Below are 23,103 nucleotides of genomic sequence, written 5' to 3'. Positions count from 1 at the left end.
TTAACTCATTAGCTCTGTCATGAACCTAATGCAGATCCTGGTCATGCTACTTCCACGTACATCACACAGCCCTGTTTCAAGCGAGCAGTCTTGCCAAACCTGACAGCTGAACCAGGCCCTGCCACCCAGCACAGACTGCTCACACCTCTAGGTTTTGTGTTGTGAAGAAGTTTCAGGCAGGTATTTGATGCAGATTCTTGTTATAGCAACTACAGTTAGTGTAGTACTACAAAATATAAATTGTAGCTAACCTGAAGTACCTATTCAAAGTTCTACTTAAATGAATGCTTGAGTAATGAGAGACACGTTGAGATTTGCAATTAAAGGCTCATTTCAGGTCACTGTTAGTATGTATGATTTAATTTAATCTTTGGATTTCATTTCTCTTTTCCTTCCAAGTAAAAGCAGGCTATTATAATAAGCATTTCTTTTTGACATAGAAGATGAGATGCTCTCTTACAGTTAAACAGGCTCTAGAAGGTTTGATAGTATTTCTTGTGTCTCTCTGACCAAGCCCATTGTCAGGCTGACACTCAGGCAAGGTGACAGTAAGTGCAATAACAGCTTGCTGAAAGACATCCAGCACCTAGTGTTTGTAGCTGCAGGTGTGGTTTGGTAACTGCCATTCCATGTGTTTGGCACAGGCCCTTTGCTGAATTGCATTTTAACCAACTTTTTCATCTACACAAAGTCAAATTTCTTTTACTTCCCACAAATTTAGAAGTAGCAGCAAAAAAGAACAGGCTGTTGGTACTCCATGGTAATGTAGGTAGGTATTTATTCTCCAGCCTGCATCTGCCGTGGTGATCTTGTTCTTTTTTAAGCAACTTTTTATCCATCTTCCAGTTTCTTACACAACTCACTCATGCCACTATTTCCTCACACAGATGTCTGGCAGAGATGATGATGCTTGGCTGGTCTCATTGACAGTCTGGGTGTTAATTTAAAGCTTTAATAACCAGCACCAACCTTCCAACAGACTTGAGAATTAGTACAACTTTCTTGCCTGTCCTTCATCATTGTTTTTGGCTGATTGGTTCTGTGATTCTCATTTTATGTTTGGTAGCTAGGCTGGGGAGAACGCTGTGCTCACATCCCCTTCTGCTTCCATGTATCTGCGGCATCGTGTATGGGGATGGAAACTATCACTCCAAAGAAGACCTTTTCTTTCCAGTCACAGACCTGCCACCTTTTGCCTGATTACAGGGGCAGTTAAGTAGGGTAACTAAGGTTAGTTTAACCCAAAAAAAAGTCAAACTTGCACATTTCTGCATGCATCCAAATCTAGATTTTCAAACTTACCTTCCTATGCTGTTGCCTAACTCATGAGACTTTTCATGACCCCAGTTATCCTTCCTTTCAACATATAAGCCCTTAGGCATACCCAGAAACAGACCTGAGCTGTTTATGGCTTGACAGCATCAAATAGCCACATTCCTGAACTCTGCTGAGGTCCAGAAACTGGGAGTCTCTCTACTACTGCTTTGCACATGGAGACTGATGCATGGCACGTCAGTGCTGCTCCTTGCCTTATCTCTTACCTCTGAGGACAGTTGGCTAGTAACTCAGGGCCAGGCAACTAAGTGCCTAGGAGGCAGAAGTGACAATGCTTGTTGCTGTTATGATTAAATCCGGTTGTATCTGGTCCCTAGAATTTTGTGGAACTAGGGTTTTTCACCTCTAGAAAAACTCACCAGGTAGGATTTTTGTCTCCCTCTCTCCAGCTTTTTTTTTTTTTTTTTTTAAACAGATGGGAAAATGAGGGATTGGATGATGCTTCCTAATACATTTTTATTCTTTAATGAAAATAATACTCCTGTCGAAAGCAGAAAAAAGCAGTGCACATTAAGAAGCCAACTGCACAGTTTTCTAATTTAAGTCATTGCTCTCCCACATCTCTCTTCCAGTCTGGCGTTTACTGTTCTTATTTACCCTTGTTGGGTAATCTGCCTTAGAACCACACAAGTCTCTGCTTGTTTTGAAGAGCACCTCACCCACTGTGGGTATTGTGTGATAATAACAATGGAACTGTAGCAATAAAATGCCCAGGAGTGGACTCAAATGTTTCATGGCAATTCTACAAGCTGTAACTGGTGACTAGCTTGAACACAAGCTCCTGCTACAGAACACTGGAACTTTTGTTTTGTACTCATGGTCATTCCGGGGCTTGGAGAGTAGAAGATAAAAGGGTATCTAGGTATGATTCAATTCTACCTTAATTACCTGATTTACATCAGACTACATAGCTAGATGTTTTGTCCTAGCCTGCAGGAAATAGTGTGAAGTTTTAGCTGCTTTCACACAAGTTTTAGAGGGAAATGAACTGGGTAAGAACTTAGTTTTTCAAAAGGAATTGGCCAATAGGTAGTTTAGCGACCTTTATGTTGTTCAACCTGACTTTCTTCTTCCTCCCCACCAATAACGGAATTGTTGGAGGAGGATCCTGCTTATTTTAAACCTTGAAAAATACCAAAAATATTAAGGCAGTTCTCTTTTTTCTCCTTATTACCAAATGGTAATAATGTATTCCCTAGAATTCCTGATATCTGTCATAACTGCAGTACCTCCACATACACCAACAATTTACCTTTTGAAGCCTTTTAGATTTAGTTGCTATGAAAAAAGTCACAAATTTTCTGTGTTTGCCATCAATGCAAATGCATGCTAATAAAAGCAATACTCATCATACCTGGAGATCTTCACTGAGAAGGATATACAGGAATCTTGATGCATCTCCTCTGAGCAGTAAATTACTGTTTTCCAGGTGTTAAAGTAGAAAATATTGATATGAGAAAAAGTAAGTACCAGGTCCCAAATCCCATGCTGAGATCACAGCAGAGTCATGAATACAGCTTGGGTTTCTTGGCTTTCCATACTTGCATCTTGATCATGAGCTCATAATATAAACAAATTTACAATTCAAGTTTGAGATATTTGTTCATCAATACTTCTTTGTTTGTTTAATTTTTCATTAGAAGAACCTCCCATATTGAGAGAGCTGGTACCACAACTACAGGGCTGTAATGTTCACAGTTGTGTTTCTCACAGACTGCAGGTGCTGCTTAGGATCCCCTGAGCTGAAGCAGGTCCCTGAGAAACTTGGGAAAAGACATGGTAACAGCTGAGACCAAGAAGCCCATTACACCTACCTTTGTAGCCACTCAGTACTTTTTTGGTTAAAAAAAAAAAAAAAATGTTCAACTGAATGCTTCACTTTACAATGCACTAATGTGAAATTTTCATACAGTAAGATAATATTAAAAACAAGCAAGTGGAGATGAGCTCATGAGATGCTGTAACTTGCATGGTGGAATACAAATGAATTCATTGCAGATTCTCTCTTACTTCTCATGCCACAGAAAGAAATAACACCCCCAGCAAAATACCCACAAAACACACAAATTCATTATTGGACTGAAATCACAAAAGGCAATAAACTCCTGAAACATTAAAAACCCTAGCTCTTACTTAACAAAAGCAGAAGTCCAAAACCAGCCCATGCGTAAAAATGAGTATGTTATTATGTTTTTTCTTTTAATTGTCCTCTCCATGTCCAAGGACTTCTGCAGAGCTTTCACTAAATCTAGCTGTTTGGTTTCCCTGTCACCGTAAGCATTCTCGGTTCCATTTCCCTTGTTTCTGAAAGATCTTCAGGTTATTCAGTGCTCAGCTTTGTGGTTTCAGGAGTGAGGTTCCTTTGTATCAAGGCAGTGCGTTCTGCTCCCTGTTAGTTTCTTGTTTACGTGTCATTGAATTGTGTTTGTTTACTGTTATTTTGACTGCTTTTGTGCAAGGCTTACTTTTTTTGTCTGCCCTTTTTTCTAGAGTTTTCTAAAGCTATTTTTGTAATGTTTCATACATTATAATTTGCTAAGGCATTTCTTTTTTGTTGTTGTTATGCAAGTCCAGCCACCAAGAGCAGCACATTTGGGTCTGTCATTTTTAAATGTCCTCTCCTTTTCCTTTGCCTTCCTTAAAATATCAGAAACAGCTATTCAGATTTCCTTGGCCTTCCTGACAAGCCTCAGAGATATCTTGTGGGCTTTCATAAGCCGAACAGTTCCTTTTTTGTTCCCAAATGTTAATTAGCCATTGAAATGAAGTATTTATCAACAAAAGCTGAGTTTTAGCAGTCCAGCAGAAATATGAAGAAAATAAGATTTATAAGCAAGCATTTTAGGGTAGGAAGCAGAAAATACCTAATCGCTTCTTATTTTTATTTTTTAAAGCATTGTTTACTGGCATAGATAAACAAAGGTCACACAATTAACCCAGTTTGGGTCAAACCCAATTTGGTATCATCCTGTTTTCCTTGACCTCTTTTAGCAGTTCTCTGCCTCCACCATCCTCTCCCTTACTCATGTCCTTGGCTGTTTAGCCCCATGGGGAAGGGGCACTACCAGGGCAGCAGGGAGGCACGAGCAGCGCCCTGACCCCATGCCAGGAGCTAGCAGCAGGGCTGCTGAGCTGTGTGGTGCTCAGCTCAGGTGTGTACATCACCGCACAGCCAGCATTTCCACACTATGAGCTGCCCAGCCCCAGGCTTTGAGGAGTTGCTCTACTCTTGTCCAGGTGGTAAAGGCCAATCTCTGTGGCAATCATTACAAACAGCTGGTGTAACAGTTTCTTATGCAAATCAAGTCTCACAATTTTTATTTTATTTTTTTTTTAATTTTTTGTTTACTTTCTGACTAGGTTTAGAGGGACTGATGTTGCCCTCACTTGATTATTGTATTTTATAAATGTAATCAGTACTCAAATACTTGTTCATTAAAGATTTACAGCAAATAGATGTTTACATATTTATAGGAAAATCTACAAGTTTTCTGCTTTTCTCACTTTTTGTTCTAACCAGTGGCTTGACATTTAGTCCCAGTGAATCTGCGAGCTATGGTTTCAGTGTTTGAGCTGGTAAATGTCACTCTGCTACAGTGCTGCATTCACCAACTCTGAAGCAGTTTTTATCAGCAATGGTGCCATGTGCCAGAGTTCCCTGTGTGCCAGACTGCTGGCTTAGCTTGTTTTCTTTCAACAGCTGTAGGAAATATCTGAAACACAAAGGCAGGAACTATTCCATTTTTATGGGAAAGTGATTGTTATGAAATTAGATTTGTAGAATCACTAAGCACAAATGTTTTATACTGATGCTTTACTTTCAAACCTCCATCAATAAGCAGATTGATTAGTTTACTTTTTAAAAGACAGCTTCTGTTGACTTGCTAGAGGATTTCAGTATGTAGGATTGAGCTTACAGGCCTCGCTGTGAAGACAGGCAGCTAGTTTTAAGAGTTCTCTGGAAATTTCTTTGCATTAAAGCTGAACACAAATGGTGTAAAGAGCCCTGCTGTGCTGGCTTCTGGAATGCTCCCTTACAGCTTGCTGGCAACAAAGTGAGATGGACCAGTGACCAAGAAAGTCCGTGGGCAGTTGCAGCAGAGGTCACGAAGGCAACAACACAAAAATTGTCTTTGACACTTTTTTTTCGCCCTTTCTGCTGCTTCTTTGAGGAAGGCTGAAGCAAATAAACCAGAAATCATCAGAAAAATATCTCATGCAAGGCAAATATGCTACAAGCAGCCTTGTAGCTAAAGTAAATAGACATTGGGAAACACTTACCCTAAATAGCCTGATGGACCTTGTAGAGGCCCTAGTCCTTTCTTGCCCAATAGATGGCTGCGTCTGCTGCATGGGGCACTAATAATTCCCACAAGATTCCCCAACAGATTCTGCTGGGGGGGAAAAACAAAAGCCTTGATCTTTGCAAGATGGAAGACATCACTCATTCTCCAAAAGTTGCTTTGGGACAGTGTTTTGAAATTCCCTAGAAGGAGAGCTTATCTTCTCTTACAAGCTCTGGGAAGGCTGCAGACCATGCAGCTCCTTTCCATCTTCACGAAAGGTTTGCTGGCTGGGAAGAAGCGAATGGCAGCATTTCTAGCTGACAGGTCTGCACCAGGTCCTCGTCCTTAGAGCATGCGTTCTCCTTTCCTCAGAAGTTTCCTTTGTGTCTCTTGATGAGTGTCTGGTGTTGCATTCCACGCAGCGGGAGCACTGCTGTCTCTTCCCGGTGACAGCGGGAGAGGGAGTAAGTAGGGCTGGTCAGACAAGATTTTTGTAGGGGAATTGCCCTAATAGTTCCAGGTATGACATGTCTCCTGACACGTCCTGAAGGTTAACTGAAGGTTAATTTTTAATTATCAGAAAGGTTGATTGATAGTTCTGACTTGAAGATCACAACCCCAAATTCAGATAGGGATCTATTTGCCTGTTGGGTTCAGTAAGTTCATACCAGAGTCTTTTTCAGGGCAGAATTCCTAAAACAGAGGATTTTAGAATATGAACATCTATAGCCAGAGTACCTAATGGCCGTTTTGAATACAGAGATCCTGCGGAGTCACATCTGCTGTCTCTAGTTTGAAGGGGTATGTGTGAAAGGGCATGAGTTATGATCAGATAATTTTTTTTAGAGATGCTTATTCCATAATTTTCCTGATCCTTTTTCCCCATGCAAGGAGTTTTCCATGAATCCAAGAGCATCTAAGAAGCAGATCACAAGTTATAAACAGCTAGTAGAAGGTATAAATTGAGTATGTCATAACTAAATCTGTATATAGTAAAGATGTTTTATTAGGATTTTATTTTTGATTATTGCTTTTCTGGCTTGTAGCTCAGCAAAGTAGTAACACCAACTCAGTGTGGCCTTTAGGTCTGTGTATATATTCACAAACAGATCAATTTAATATTATTTCATTACAGGAACTTTTGGGAGTACATTTAGTTTGGAATTCATTCTAGCTGTGTGTTGCACCCAGTGAAAGTACTGGAAAGACTAGAGCTTTAGCCAAGTTTAACGGGGGAAGCAGAACACAGTATATGGCACAGTGGCTTGATAAACATCATGTTTATTGTTAATTCAGCTTTTTATAAAACCTACTGTATCATCCTCAGCTTCTGGGATGAGGAGACTGTTAGGATTTGTATGCGACATAGATCTCATCAGTGATTGTTATTTTTTGTGTCAGACTGTAGAAGGGAAGGGAAGGATGTGAAACTCTTCCCTTGCTTTAGCCAGCTGGGCTGAGCTTTCACAGGGGCTGGAGGCAAGAAGAATGCAGAGCCAGCGCGAGTCCAGAAGGAAGAGAGGTGGAAGTATGCCTGGGAATAGGGTAGCAGAAAGAGGAGAGTACTGAGACCACAAAGATGAGGAAGGAGAGGATGGGTGGAGACATCTCAGAGGGCTAGCAGAGTGCAGAGAAACACTGAAATGGAAGACAATGAGGAGAGGACAAGGGAGGGGATGGGACTCGAATGAAACAGAAAAAGATCCTGGAGAGCAATGAAGACAAGACAGGCAGTACTTGTACTCCAGGTAGCTCTACTCAAGGAAAGGATAAGTAGTGTTTCTATCTAGGCAGCACACATTTTTATCTGTCTGGTTAAAGTGGAATTTTGAAGCTGAAAGCAGTAGTCTGAATATTCAACTAACAAGAAAAAACAGTAAATAATTGGACTGTTTTGGTGCTTCTTATATGTTTGTCTGAAACACAGCAGGTTCTGCAGCAGATTTCCTGGTTGATTATGTTTTTTTTGTTTTGTTTTGTTTTGTTTTGTTTTTTCCCCAGAAAACTCAGAAAAACACTCCAGGTTGATTCATACACCTATGTTTAGACTACAGTAACAAATGCTATTACTAAACAGAGATACACAACCATGGTTTAATTTAGGTGTCAGGAGCCATATACCAATAGCAGGATCACCACCAGTGCAAATTAATCAAGCTTGTCAGGAAATAGGGCAAAACGCATGGTTTAGTTAACAGGTATGGAAGTTTCTTTGAAGTGCTAAAAGGCCAAGTGTGGTTGGTTTACATCCTTGTTTGCCAAGCCAAATATATAAAAAAATGGATTTTCATTCTCATCAGATTGTAGAGTAGGTTTTTAAGCCTCAACACGGATTTACTTGAAAGCAAGTTCTACAGGAGGTTTGAAACCGGAGAATATGACTGCTTTCAGAAACATCATATGCAAAGTGGACGTGTTCAGCTTGATCACTTTGCTATGTAATTGTTAACAAAAGAATTACGCTCTTGCAGTTTTCTTATACAAGTATTTCGAGACACGAACAGTATACGGTATGTTGGTTCAAAGGGTCTGCCAGAAAACACCAGCAAGTTTTGGATAAATTAAGATAAACAGTAAAATCAGAATAACTTTACATACAATATCAAGATCTGTGGATTCTGATAAGAAAGTATTACATTACGGTCTTCACATCCCCAAACTAGATTTTTGGGTCCATTTTAGAGGCAAAGGACAATATATGTGAGCAGGTCAGTAACATCAAAAGTGTCTACTTTTAACCGAGGCAAGGTGCTGTCATCCAGCTTATCAGTGGGATCTCGCCAAGAAGCAGGGAAGGAAGCTTTCTGAAATGTTTGTTACAGCCCTGAAACAGAAACTTTTTTTTCTCCACCCCACCAATATAACGTTTTTCACAAGCTGTTGAACTTGGAACAAAAATGTAAGTTCATAGGATACAGGACCACAATTTTGTAAAAGAACTCTTTATTTCCACATGACCCCCAGCTGTGCAGAAAAGGGCTGATTACATGGTAGCAGTTAAATTTAGTAAGAAATTCCTTGCCCGAAACCAATTTTGATACTCAGGTAGTACGCCTGATACGTACCCTGCTTTAAAGCTTTTAGTTTTAAGCAAGCTGTTTGTCAGTTTATCAGTGTCTAAGTTTGAAAGACCACTTTATTTTGCTGTTAACATTTACATGTGAATTTGAGACTCTCTACTACAAGTATGCAACACATACATAGAAATAAGCCTACCTAAGGAAGGCATTTTGCTAAATACTAGTGTTTACTAAAATAAAAAAAAGATCTCTGGTCATGCAGATCAGCTAGTAGGTTTTGATGAAAGTCCTAATTCATCAGCACATTTTTGCTGAACTGGCAAGTGTTTTGCTGACTTAAGCCAAAGTTCAAGAGGTTTATAACTGAATCCAAGGTTTAGTAATCCTAATTAAACTTCTTTGGCCTTATTATGCTTAATCTGTGCATAAATCTCATGAGTGATACAACACAAAGCTGTGATTGAGAATGGAAGCTGTTTTAGTTATAAATCCAAGAGCCCGGGAGTTCTTTCTGCTTCCTTCTTAGGCAGACTGTACCATTTCAGAGCTCTTCTTCCCCTTGAAGAATGAAGTGATGATCTCCTTTGGCAGCTACTTTGAAATAATGTCTTGGGTTTCCCACCCCATATTTTTTTTTACATATTCAATTGCCTCTTCTGTTTAAAATATCTTTGTAATCTTTTTTTTTTGTGTGTGTGTGTGTGTGTAACATTTAATGTTACTAGAATATGTGCATTTTTAATTCTTTACTATATGAAAAAAACTCACGGTTTACTTCTATCAAATGTTTCTCTTTTAGATACTGTGCAATGGACCAGGAACATGTGTTCCTGTCTGTATATCTGCTCTTCTTCTTGGGCTTCTAGGAATAAAAAGAGCAATCATTGTGTATGTAGAAAGCATCTGCCGCGTGGAAACTTTATCCCTGTCTGGAAAGATTCTTTACTACTTTTCAGATTACTTCATTGTTCAGTGGCCTGCTCTAAAGGAAAAATATCCCAAGTCAGTCTATCTTGGTCGAATAGTGTAACAAGAGAAGACAGGCTTCACCTAAAATAAACTCTGAAAGTTCCTCACTGAAGAAATTCATTCATGTAACAATTTATTTTCAAGGATTCCTGTTAGAAAAAGAATCGGCCATTACTGGAAAAGCAGACAATAATAAAGATCTCTCTACATTAAAGTACATTTTTGTGTAGTTGTATTTATTGGCATCATATAGGTCTGTTCACCAATACCCATAATGGCCTTAAGTCTATGCCATCTGTTTTCATCTACTTTTCCTGCTATGTGAATAGCAATTTTTGTCTACAAATAAATATGGGAATTTGTATGAATTGTAACATTTCCTGTAAGGAAACTTTGTGTAGTTTTCTAAATTGTAAGAAACAAAGTCTTGTTCTAGCACAACAGACTTTATTTCCTGTATGCTAGCAGTGAAGTCCCTTGTGAATCCTTAGAGTATAAAAGAAACAGTTATATTAAGTTGGCTTCATGACAGTTTGTACTCTGCAGTCTTCCAAACCCCCCAAAGCATTAAAGCAGTATCATTTTTCCTCTGGGCTTGTCAACGCCGTCCTTATAGTCTGTAGTACATGTTTTGAAATTTTTTGTTCAGTTCTTAAGATAAATAAAAAGGTGACAAGTGTCATGCACAGGCACAGTATTTATAGACACAAGTAGTACTTCCTTCAAAGCTCACATGCTTACCCTCATCAGGGTTACATCACAGAGAGCAAACTGTCAGTCGGAAGAATTGAACTGTTTCACGCTTTAATATATAGAGGGGGAAAAAAAGCCTTACTATGTGTTGTAGGGGAAGGAACAGAGATTCCCTTCTCTTTTCCCAATACAGGGACTGAGTTTCAGTATATCCTACCTTCTCATTTTGAGCACCTTACTTTCAGCATTATGATACGCACTTAAGATTTTGTCGTGGGAAACAGTATGCTATCCATAGGAACCACTTTTGAAATCTATTTTGTTGGAGCTAAGTATGTGAAGCCTACTTTAATATTTCACATTCATCTGGCAAAATGTAACTCTACACACTGTTCCACCTCCGAAGCAATATAAACACATCTGCGCGCACACAGAGCTATGTGTCTGGCTACAGAAACATATACAAAGAAAAAAGCTCAAAGAAAAGTAGAAATACTTTACAGACATTGTGGTGAAGCCAACAGCAGCTCCTCGTGCTGCCACGGAAGGAGACTCGCACTCTAAAGCCTTTTCCTCAGCATCAGATGTCAAAAAAGCTGCAGCAGTTATTCGGGTAGGAAACGGGGGATGGCATTCAGCTGAACACAAACTGTGGGTCCTGCTGCTAGGAAACAGGAGTTAGAGGAGTATTTTGCTTTTCGTAAAACATTAGGTAGAAAATGACTGTCATGCTGCTGCGAGGCCCTGTGGGGAAACCAGCCGTTATAACCTGTCCAACAGGCTTAATAATCCTGAGCTGTGGGAGAGACACAATTAGAGTCCCTTGATGTGGTCACATGTGAGTTTGGAACAGACACTTTTTGTGGTTTTTACCCCAGATTGTGCCTGACATTAAAGAGCAGCTAATAGGTTAAGAATACGTGGGAAGGGATCTGTACAAAATATACTCGCGTCCTTGAAAATGGCCTGAGTAAAGCAGTTCTGATCTGCTTAACATCTTCTTTTTTTTTTCTTTTTTTTTTTCCTCCCTCCAACTGGTGTGAGGACTATCTTATCAGGACTTTCTACATAGTTGCAGATAGTTCAGTAAATTGGAGATAGGCTGGACTTTATTATGGCTAATGGCACGTTATTTTAGATCGGTGCTCTCTGAGCTGAACCTTGCTTTTAGTTTTACAAGGAAACTGGAGTAGAGGGGAAGGAGGACAGAGGCAGCCTCTTCCTCCGCGCCTGGCTAGGGGCAGCAGCACAGGATCACACCCTGAGGCTCAGAGAAGCAGGAGAAGAGAAAGGCAATGAATGCTCCCATTCATGCACCGCATCCGTGCCTGAATCGCTTGCTGGCCCGGCAGCACGGCCACCTCCCAGGCCGCCCAGCACATAAACACAGGCAAGGCTCCGACAGCACGGAGTTCACGTGCTGCTTCTGTTCGGAGCAAAGCTGAACATATCCCATCCTTCACCCTGCTGTGGATTTATACCTTTGTGAAAGCATCTCTGGCTGCTCTGTTGCCCCTTCTGGCCCTGCCCAGGGCTGGATTTAGGGGTTTGGTGTGCTTTCAAACTACGGGTTCATAAACTTTACGAGTTTGGCTCTGAACACCAGAGAGTCCCAAGAATGTTCTTCCATCTATCACCTGCGTAGTAACCACTGCTGCTGAAGGAAATCACTTGCCTGTTTAGACTTGTAACCCCACATATAAGTGCTCTGAAAGTAGCAGTTGATTTCTTTTCAAGAGACTGCTCTGAAAAACCAAGCTGCTCCAGGTCTTCCGATGTGGAAGAGTTTCATCTTCAAGGTCTTGGGAAGACTTTTTTCCCCTTTACTTCCCTCCCAACCTTTGGGAGCAAGGCCAAAAGAATCTCTGCCTGTGTTCGCCGAGAAGCATGTGCTTCACGAAATTTCCCAGATTGACCAAACTGAGGCGAAGCAGTGAATGCAAACTGGTTTTTAATCTGGATGATCAGTTTGGGTGTGAGCCCATAAGAGAGTGGGACAATACCCCACTTCCTTGTATTTGAAGCTGTTTTCCTTACTGCTTACTGGCTCAGGCATCAACTTGAGTTAAGGAAATTTACATTTCAGCAGTTTATAATCAGTCTTAGTAAGCGAAAACTTGGGTTAGAAATGACAGCAGTGTGTAAAGTTAAAGCAGCTAGAACTGCTTAGGAGAGCTCAGCAATGAAGGATCACAGGCTGACTTTGACCAAAGCCTTCAGCAAGAAGACTGCATTTGTAACCATACAGAGTACAGAAAGGAGTTCCTGGCTTAAACGCTGTTCAAGGAAGTTTTGTTATCAACCAGACTGACTTTTCCTTGAAAAGATTATCTCAAGTAACTGCTAGTTCTCTCCAAAAGCAGTGGAGCCGAAGTCAACTATCGTTTTATTATTGACTAGCTCTTATCTTTTGTTTGTAGTAGGTGGGTACAGCCAAACTGTCATTGTTCTGAAGGAAAATTACATTCTTCCTGCTCCCAGCAGTGAAACGCAAAAAAGTATCCTGACAATCTACTCCAAAGACTTAGAGCTCACTGACTAGATTCCTTCTGTTTAGCTTCTCGCGTTTTGCCGTGTCTCATTCTTTCCCTTAAATATTAACATTGAGGCAAACAAGTTTGTGTTGTATAAATTTCACTCCAAGCCTCTGTCATGTATTACCTCTTCTTTCTCCATGTCCAAAAGAGGAAAACAGTATCTTATGGATTTAAAGAAAAACAAGGAATAAATATGTGCTTTTTTTCAAAGAAAATAAATATTACTTTATTGAAATACCATCATCAAAACTGGCAAAGATTCAAAAGAGAAGAGAAGGCATCCAAAAATTCCTTCATTTAGTCCTAGCCTGGAAGCCAGATTTAAAATGAGTTTTAGTTATCAGATTGTTTTATCAAGATATGCAATAGTTGACAAGCATTAAATATTCAGAGTTGTTTCACTTTTGACCTGGTTGTCTTCTAAGGGAAAACACATAGTGCATATACAATAAAAGCTGGTTAATTTTATTTAAAAGAAGGAAGGGAAAATAAACGAGGAGCGCCAGTTGGGCTGCAATAAAGTAATGATATGGGAAGAGAACTGACGCTTGATAAAAACAGCTTAAGAGATTATTTCTATGTTATGCCAGAAGAAATCTAAACAGGCTGATCTACTTTCAGCCAATAAAGCAGATAGCTTTTAACTTTCACACTAGCCATTTTAATGAGGTTATGCCACTCTGTAGCGTGTTACAAAACATTAATGATTTCAGGGGACAAACAAATTTCTTGGACAGTAAGTCAAAATCACAAAGGTAACTTCTGAGGTGGTTCTCACACAAATCTATACACACCTGTTTTTAGTGCAAGAACACTGTCATAACAATGACAGCCAGGTAGTGCCTTGAAACAAAAGACTGACCTATGCAAACAGCACACAGACCAATTCAGAGATGTTTACAAATTATGTTTATAAAGCCAAAGATACTCTTGCATCTGTGCAAGGGGCCACAGCGCATAAACGAACCTAGCTTAGTCCTGTGAGACCATCTTTTCCTTCTTTCAGCCCCAAGTAAGCTTAACAGCGTGCCTTAGCCATCGTGGTATCACAGGCTGCATCCACGAAGCAACCTTTTTTTCTTGGGACAATAGAGAAAATAGGTCGCTTACGTGGAGGAGTGTCTGAGCCGCAGGGCACACAGAGCTCTGCTTGGTTCAGCACCAACTGGCACAACCCAGTTAACAGCTGTTTGCCCCACACTTAAGTCCTTTGCAAATAGCAGAAACACCTTGTACCATCAACATCTCTCTTTAAAGACTGCATGTCCTCCATCTTCACGATGGAAATGAAGGCTACAGACCTGTGCTAGATACCGTAATGGTAGCTCAAACACATTATCTGCACGGTACTTCCCCCTCAAATTCCCCCTCAAATCATCTGTTTACGCTGTCCTTCCCTGTATTGATCGCATCTGAAACCAGCAGTCAGCTTAGGGGGATAAGGCGTTACAGCAGCGTGCAGATACAAGCTGCTGATCTGACACAGCTTTCCTCTCTGCTTTAAAGGAACTTCTGCTCTCACCAACGGCAGCACTGGGAACGAACACAAATGCACAAGGACTGCAATGACAGCGCTCTCACGTCACTTCTGCCACTTCAGTGCTGTACTTTGTTAAAGCCTGGCAGACTACTATTTTGTCATACATTTCAAAAACATTGAAGCTTTAAAAAGTCACCATTTTCCTTTGCTTTACAATGTATTATGCAAATTAGAAACATAAAATAGCCAATGTTAGATAAAAATGTAAGGTATTATATCAAGGATAAGCAATAATGTTTTCTTCATGAGTATTTTCTACAATTGAATGCAGTACTGCTCTCAGGGCAGAGCAGTAAAGTATTTGCTGTTAGTCTGCACATAGGTAAAGTCTTTCCTTTCAGTCAAAGAAAGGGACATCACCAGCTGCGATGTAAGCAAGAGCTTTGATCATTGGAGTATGTATTAGATGTTTATCAGCACTAGGAATAGAACATACACCATTTAATCTGCATCTAGTTTCCTGAAATGAATCTGAATTTCAGGAAAGTAATTACAAGCTGGCTGTTGAATGTCGTGTTTAAGATATCCATTCCCTAGGACATTACTTTTTAATTATAGTTTAAGCAAGCTCAGTCTTCCATTCACTTAATAAAGCTGTGTGAAAGAAGGACAGCTTACCCGGGATGAACAAAGATCATTTCAGTGGAGCTTATTTGTCAGAGCATTGCACTGGGGAGTGTCTCTTGTGGGACAGAACAAGTTCTACAGCAGAAAGCAAGACCTTTCAATAAAACATATTTTTAAACAAGACTGAGTTATATTTTTGTTTTAGACCTGACAGTTAAAAGTTAGAAGACCGCTAGGACTGGTCACAGTGTCAGAGCACGAGCGAGTATCATGTAAAGTCTTTGAAGAAGCTCCTTGGCTCATTCTGTGCTTTGATACTCCCGTCGTTGGCCCCCGCCAAGGCTGCGTGCACATTGCCCCAATAAATGATAGATACAACTGTTTGAATTTAGATCTTCCTGAAACTTGGATGTGACTTGCTTTATTGTCACCATACTTCCTTATAGTGTAACGATACTCTTACGACCAGTATTATTAAAGTTGATAGGAATTACTTTGGTTCATCTTGCAGAAAGCAGCTTTGTGAAGGACAGGCAAACCAGTAGCTTCCCCTGCAATAGCTGCAGACATCATTTTTCATCTGTGTTACTGTTTCACGCTGCAATGGTAATGGATAACGAAGAGAAAGTGTCACGTGCTACACAAAGATGAGCCTCTGCTGACACGCTTGTTTAAACTCAAGTGACTATCCTGCACAGTGCAAAATTTCTCATTTAATAGCTTCTATTATTTTTTCTACATCCCCACTCCAGAAAGAGTTTAGCATGCTCTATATTACAGTTAGTGGGTCAGACAAATATGCATGTAACAAAAATAAGCAATTCCACATCTAGCTATGTCGCTGATAGGCTTTAACCATGCATGTATCTAAAGATCTATTTGTCGATAGCGGTTTTACACATGCCTTTTGCTATCTTTGCTCATACCTGAAGAATAAAGCTAAATGAGATGTTTAAAATTTACCATCTAATCAGAGAGAGACTTGAGGAAAGAATAACAACAGACAAAAACGGAGAAAGTAGGGGGTCTCTGGAAGTGATGTTGGCTGTTTCAAACAAGCTTCATCAAACACTTCATCAATTAAGATACTATACATGCTACACAAGACTACCGTGAATTGATGCTTCATTAATGGTAGCATAGACGCTACTCCAGCATTACTATATTCTCATCACTATTCCACCCAGCGGATTTCATCTGAGTTTTTCCAAGAACACAGATCAGATATTCACGACTGTGCAGCACTGTGGTCTTCCAGAACAGGGTTCAAGTACTAAATTTAGACTTAACTGTTCAATTTTCAAGAGATTTTGTACGAATTTCATTCATAAAGAAAGGGAGAGATAGTATTTGTAGATGAAGTTGCCCTTTCAGTATGCAGCAGATAATACTAACTGTGTAATGACTTGTTTAATATATATACGCACACACTTTTTTCTTTTATTTTAATAAAGATTAAGACATAGGAAATACTCTAATCCATGCAGTGAAGTTGCAGGTCAGAACAGTCATAAATACTTTCAGAGGAGGAACTGAAGAAAGTAGATAGCTAGAACTGTTTGCACTGTTGTGGCTGATTGTGCCTCTTCTATGCCTTGGTGCACAGTAGGTTTCTAAAAATCAGCCCCCCTCTATTTCATTTAAGAAACCATGGGTATTTGCAGTGTTGTATCAGTTGGATCTGCTTGGTTAGCATTACTGTAAATTCTACTTTCAGTTGCCGGTAGTCTGGTAATTAGTGTTTCCTGCTTTATTGTTATACAGTGCAATCGAACACCCCTGCTTTTCATTTATGATCCAGCCTAGGCTGTCAGCTGACACTGAAATGAATGTCCTAACCTCAAATCCAGTGGCTTAAAAGATATCTCCCTAACATTCGTTGCCAAGGTGAAGTCCAGAAATTACTATTCAGTAGAAGCAAACAAGGCCTGTTTTTGCAGGCAACCATTTGTATTAAAAAAAATAATAATAATAAAAAAAAAAAAAATATATATATATATATATAAAGCTGGGAATCACAGTTAATGTTTTTTTGTATCTACACTGAAAAGCAAGATAAAAATAATGCTGCAATATTTGTAAGGCAGCACTTGATATCTTAACAGCTCTAAATTAAATACTTGCAAAAATTCTATTAAAAAAAAAAAAGTAGCATGGCTCTAAAAGGGTGCTAGCTATATCCGATTTTTCACTGTAGTTAGACACATAACAGATACATTATTGGTGTAAGTATTCTCTGCTCTTCTGTCATGGATTTACAGGTTTACCAGTACAATACAGAGATATGAGCATATTTTTAATTCCTCTCCAGATGAGAGAGAATTCCTGAAAACCTTCATGTAACTTTTTCCTTAAGTAGCAGTAAGGGGGTGGAATAGGAAGGCTGAGGAAGGACAGAGAGCTGCTTCCATCTCAGAACTGCTTTAGGAAAGATTTAACAATCCTGACAGGAAAGATGTTATCACTGCTGCCTTGCCACCTTCCCCTCCCTTCAGTTTTTTATTTTTTTGCAGATTCAGAATATAACATAGCAGTTAAGGTTCTAATACTTTGTAGGCTGAATTTACAGGCAGTCTGTAACACTGAACTGTGCTGGCTAGCATGTCATGAGTATTTCTAGAATATCACGCTCATTTTCCAAGCTTTTTCCCTCTAAAGAGAGTTTATTACAGAATGCAGATACAAAATAAAGCTGTCTGTTTACTTAGCATTTTTAATCTCCATAAAGCTTCCTTTGTAAACATTACCAGTAAACATTACCCGTGCTTGCACTGAGTTCTCCCTCCCCACCCCTTTTTGGAGGCACATCAACAGGCAAAATGCACAAGAGGACTTCATGTTCAGAACAGTAGCATCTCCAATACCGCATGTACTATGAGTAAGCACACCTTGCACACACAAAGTATTACTATTACCTACTGTTTAAAACTCAGTATTCCTTTCATTAAAAGTTAGCAAATAACTACTTCAGATATTAAGCCTTTCTGCCAGTTTGGGAAAGAAAAGACTTCTCCACACCATACACAAGAGAAGAAAAAAAAAAGAAAAAAAAAAAAAAGGAAAAAGCCACCCACACTCAAGATCTTCTGGAAATTCTGAAGTTTTGTGGGATGCAACACAAGCATAAAGTGGACAAGATTAATGATCTGGGATGAAGCAGCTGAAAACCTCAGGATCCTGTATTCCGGTACAGTCTCAGTTATCTGAGCATCAGCTGTTCCAAATTCCCTTTTCTCCCCCGAAGTCTGAATCACATCCTCCAACATCTACTGAAGTACATTAACAGTGACACCAATTATTTGAAACCTCTCTTATCCAAACAGATTTGAGATCCCTACTATTGTAATAACAGTCTCCTCTCTGTGGTAGCAAGCCCCTGGCTAAATGCCACTGTATCTCAGCCATTCACTCATCATGTGCAACACTCATCAGCTGTTTCTCCTTTGACTCAAATAATCTTATAAAGGATGCTGAATATCACTTATGTATTGTTTTAAAGCTACATTAACTTATTCTAAGTAAAGCTCTACAATTGAAATGTTGAAAGAAGGGTAATGAACTGAAGTTAGCACAATAGCAAAGGATTTCCTCAAGCTTTTCAAGACCACTGTGTCAGAGGTGGGAAACACTTCTGATTAGGAATCAGTCTCACTTACAAAATACAGCCTAGATAACTAAAATTGAAAGAAGTCACTGAACTAGGCAGTAAGGGGACGGTTTTCTATTTTTCTTTTCCATATTCAGATTTTGAGAAGGAAAACGACAGTACCATTGGATAATTTAGCAGCCATTTAAAATATCAGCACAGCTCAAGCATAGTCTGGTTTTCAATAAAAGGCATTCTGTATCAGAATTAACTGCTTATATCAGTTCGTTTTTAGGTCTGGTCAGAGCAGAAGACAGGACACAAAACCAAGCCTCTATAGTTTTAAGGTCCGCTGAGCTGGAAGCGCCCCGTGGCTTTGGGCACACTGAGCCCCTCAGCTCTCCCCGTGCCTGGCACAGCTTGGTAGAGCAGAGGGTGTGCTCCTAAGATAGCCTCACCTGCTAGCATCCTTTCAAGACCATGCATTATTTCTCTTTGTCACTGATGCAAACAGATGCAGGACTCTAAGTGTGTGCACATATCCTCTGGCTTGTCGCTGGGAGGAAGAGTTGTAGTGTACACTGCTTGGTGGGCCCGGACCTCGGCTTTCTGATGCTGAGGGCTGCCAGCAAAGCTGCCTGGTGAACTCGGGGAGCAACAGTGAGACTGAAGCAGAGCTTCACATGGGAAATTTTTAGAGGACAATTAAGGAAAAAGCCACCATTTCTTCAGGGGTATAGCTGTCTTCAACAACAGCATGAAGATACAGTGCCAAGTTTTCTGCCTACCAAAGTCTGCCTTCAGTAGGCACGTGAAAGCCAAGTGCTTTTCCTTTTCTTCCTTTACGAAGAAGAAAAGAAGAAAAAGGAAGATACACTTCTGTCAACTTCTTCACAAGGATGATTGCTAGTAACATATACTGTCCATGCATGCATTGCCTTTGTGTGCTTTGCTACAGTGATCTTGTAGGTAAATACCAAAAATAAAGCAGATGTTTGTTAACATTCTTTGTTGACAAGTGGAGTAAAACACTTGAGTACACACATGCTGGTGACAAAGATCGTCTGCAAGTGGTTTAGGTCTTACTGATAGAGAAATGAGGTTGCCAAATAGGAGGGAGAAGTGAATCTCTGCTACCTACTGCAAGCCAGCAATCTTACTTGTTGTTACAGTGCTTGAGGCTGAAATCTTGAGGCTTAAATTTCAGCTTGAAGCTGAAATCTCACCATTTTGCGTAGCAAGTGCCCTGAAGTCCTTGTTTGTCTTCTCTTTGTATATTAATTATAGCAAGTTCAAAACCAATACCAGAAGCATACCTATCAATCATATTTGGGACAGGAGGGGAGGAAATCCATAACACTAACCAGGCTGCAGGTAAGTTGTATTTTTTAAGTCTTTAATATAAAAGCTCTATCCAGGAACGTACTTTGGCACTGAACTGTTGTCTAGCTGTACTCCCACCGGTAAGAATTCAACTATCACATTTTAATAGGTGATGGATCTCAAAAATAAAAAAGCAAAATGTTCATCTTCAGCTTATTTATCAACAGCTAGCCTCACAGCGGGGGGGAGGGAATATCTTCATAGGAGAACAGAAAAGGATTTCAGCACTAGAGTCACTGAAGAAAACGGTGAATTAAGAAGTGAACATTTAGATATTGAAATAAAACTGAATATGTATGTGAAATAAAGCTTAGACTGCTACGTATTTGTGTCTGTAGAGATTTTCACTTCAGGGAGTTATTTTGTCATGAATGTGAGTAACATTTATGTTGTAAAAATCTAAATACAAAGGGGAATCTTTCTCCAAAAGAAGACTAAAGCTCCCAGTCATACTTTCCAGAACTTGTGCTTAAAAACCCTTCCCACAACCAGAGATTTCCACTACCGCCACTTCTCAAGGATGGTCTTGGTTTGTATTTTTTTTCTACTACAGTATTTTAGGTTTGTCCCTATGCAATTCTCAGAGCATTTTGGCATTGCATGTGTCACTGAAGTCTCCATATGTGTTTTTTTCTTTTTTTTTTTTTTTTTTTACTCAATACAGGGAAAAAACAGAACATAGGTATCAGATAATTCCATCAAGGCTGAATCTGACCCCATATTTTGTGGTATTTGTAAGAAGCACACATGCTTTGTTTTTCCAGATGTTGGTTTTTGAAACACTTGTAAATGCCAGCCTTTTAGGTAGAATTAATGACTGCCAAGAAAATGTTGTCTTCTGTAGTCTGCTTGAGAGGAGAGCGGAGTGGCTACAACCACCTCATACAATCTGTAATCGTTCTCCAAGGCAAGAGAATCTCATGTAGGATGAGAATGGAGTCTGCTAAACCAGACTCGAAGGCGATACCACATACATACAGTATGGCATGTTTCCTTAAAGCACAGAGGGGAGGACTGCACACCCCCCTAAAATCCCCCCACATATTTACAATTAGTAGCATGAACATAGCAATGTTGTAAATATTTGAGGTAACACATCAACGGATGTTACCTAGGTTTCCCTAGGGAGACATCACTGATTATTTTGGAAAGGACTCCTAGTAAATGAAAAATCCAGGACATACATGAGTACTGGTAGGGTTCACCATTGCCTGTTCTGTACAGCTCTTTTTAGGCAGGTTTTTTTTAATATTACTGCATGCTGTTCTAACATTTGTTCTGAACAGGAATCAACCAGCAGGGAGATGCAAGTCTTGCTGCAGACAGACTCACAAGCTGTATCTATCCTGCAGCTGGTTATTAACTTTAGTCCCACACATCAGTGAATCAGGCTAAAACATTAGTGAGCAGCAGTAGGACAGGTCATTTCACAGTGCCAGGACTAATTAACACACTGACGTGGGACAGGACTGCCCAGGAAAGGCACCACCAAGTTCAGAGGAAGTGCAAGAGGTCTTAGCTCCTTGCCTCTCAGCTGAAGTGCATCAGAGGGGAAACAAGCAGCGCAGCCTTGTCCTTTGCCTCACCAGGTCAGTACTCACAGTGTTCTCCCCCCAGCCTCAATACTCAGAAAAGGAACGGTTGTAACTCAGAAAGCTTAGAGTGCTTCCCCTTCCTTAAGGCACCCTTTCTTCAGCCAGCTCCCCCATGGTTACCTGCAGCCAGGTAGCACCATGAACAACACAGCATGGGACTACCCACACCAGTCACTACTGCCTTTACCCCACAGGGGCACGGCCCCAGCTTCGTCCTTCTCTTCTGCTGCAGCACAGCCCCCCCAGGAGCCCACTCTGCTCCAGACAGAGCTACACCCATATCTGCTACTACAAACTCCTGGTGGCATTATCTCCCACCCAGCCCCAAGGCTGATGGCACCTCCTTCCCCCCAAGGAGCTCTGCTCCCCTCCCTAAACAAGCCCCCTCTCAGCAGAGCCCCCTTCTTATGTATCACCTTCTGGAGCCAGACTTGGCAAAGGAGCTTCCTGAGCACAGTTTAGCTCGCCTAAACACACTCTCCATCCTTCAGGGAAATCATCCAGCTCCCGCTCAGCTGAGCCAGATAATTAAACCAAGGCACTTTATCAGGATCAGATGGGTAGGCAAGAGATGATGATCCGTCCCAGGCAGGGCTAGGCCCAAATCCACACGGACGACTTGCCAGTCACCCCATTACATGGCTTCAATCACTGACGCTAAATAGGGCTTCCATCACAGAGTCGAAAATGAATAGAAGTGCGTGTTTGATAGTTTTCCATTGAGCCACATTAATTCTATAGATTACAGTGGAATTACACAAGGGATAATTTAGGCTCGGGGCATTTAATAGGACTACACATATGCTTACAATAATTCATGTGCAAGAATGTTTGCAAGATTATGGCCCATGTTTCCAAGAAAACAGATTGCGTCTCTTCATAGCTCTTTTTTCCTAGTTTCCAGCTGAAGTCATCAGTGCATGTTTATGATATTACATGTGGTTGCTGAAGAAGTTATTACAATGTCACAAAGAGGATTATGATTTCAGGTGGGGAATAATTCTTGTACAAATCCTCTTTCCATACAAACAGCCTTGGCAATAAGGAATGTGGAAAAATAGGGCAAAGATAAGAGATTTATACATAATGAGCCAGATTGCCCAGTATGGTCCAGCTGCTTTGTATGGCACTGAGGGGTTTAAATTTGTTTTGTGTTGTCAGAGGGATGCAAAACAGAATGTGTTTCTAACTATGCTCAAATATTTCTCTCTTGTTGTTGTTTTCCTGTAGGGTATAAGCATGATTCTGTGATATTACTGGTCACAGAAGGAATGGCAGCAGTCACCCCAAGAGATCGGTAGCTTTCTTAGCAGTGTCAGAACAAAAACACCAAGTGTCCCGATCAGATGAGGTAAAAAACAAAAACGCTTAGTGATTTATTTGACCATTATTTAAACCTGATTGTTCAGCGAGAAAATATTATCCCATATTTTTGTCTGCTACTAATCAGGAACATTTTGTTTCAAAATTGATGAAACATATAATTCATGGAGCTGAGAAAAACATACCAATTGTAAATGTCTGAAACTTCCCAAGCCACTGTGTACTGCAGCAGAAATGATTGAGCGCATTAAGAAGCAAGGTTCTGATCC

At 40.2% G+C, this 23,103-nt stretch overlaps 1 protein-coding gene across 2 annotated transcripts in view; it reads left to right on the top strand.

Moving 5' to 3' along the window:
- ALG14 (ALG14 UDP-N-acetylglucosaminyltransferase subunit) overlaps positions 1-23,046 on the top strand; it is a 37,721-nt gene extending 14,675 nt beyond the window's left edge. Inside the window, exons 4-5 of one of the 2 annotated variants that reach the window (XM_084528390.1) lie at positions 19,821-19,907; positions 22,742-23,046. In XM_084528390.1, coding sequence (XP_084384516.1) covers positions 19,821-19,907; positions 22,742-22,762 — 108 coding nt within the window. In that variant the 3' untranslated portion in view covers positions 22,763-23,046. Of the gene's footprint in view, positions 1-9,440; positions 9,828-19,820; positions 19,908-22,741 lie in introns of those variants that run through there. The other variant, XM_084528389.1, reaches the window with a different exon arrangement.
- Positions 23,047-23,103: the final 57 nt, after the last annotated feature.

Source organism: Aythya ferina (genome assembly GCF_964211825.1).
Source record: "Aythya ferina genome assembly, chromosome: 8".
Taxonomy (NCBI): Eukaryota; Metazoa; Chordata; class Aves; order Anseriformes; family Anatidae; genus Aythya; species Aythya ferina.
The sequence above is the reverse complement of the archived record's forward strand: the minus strand, read 5'-3'. Positions and strand labels throughout refer to the sequence as shown.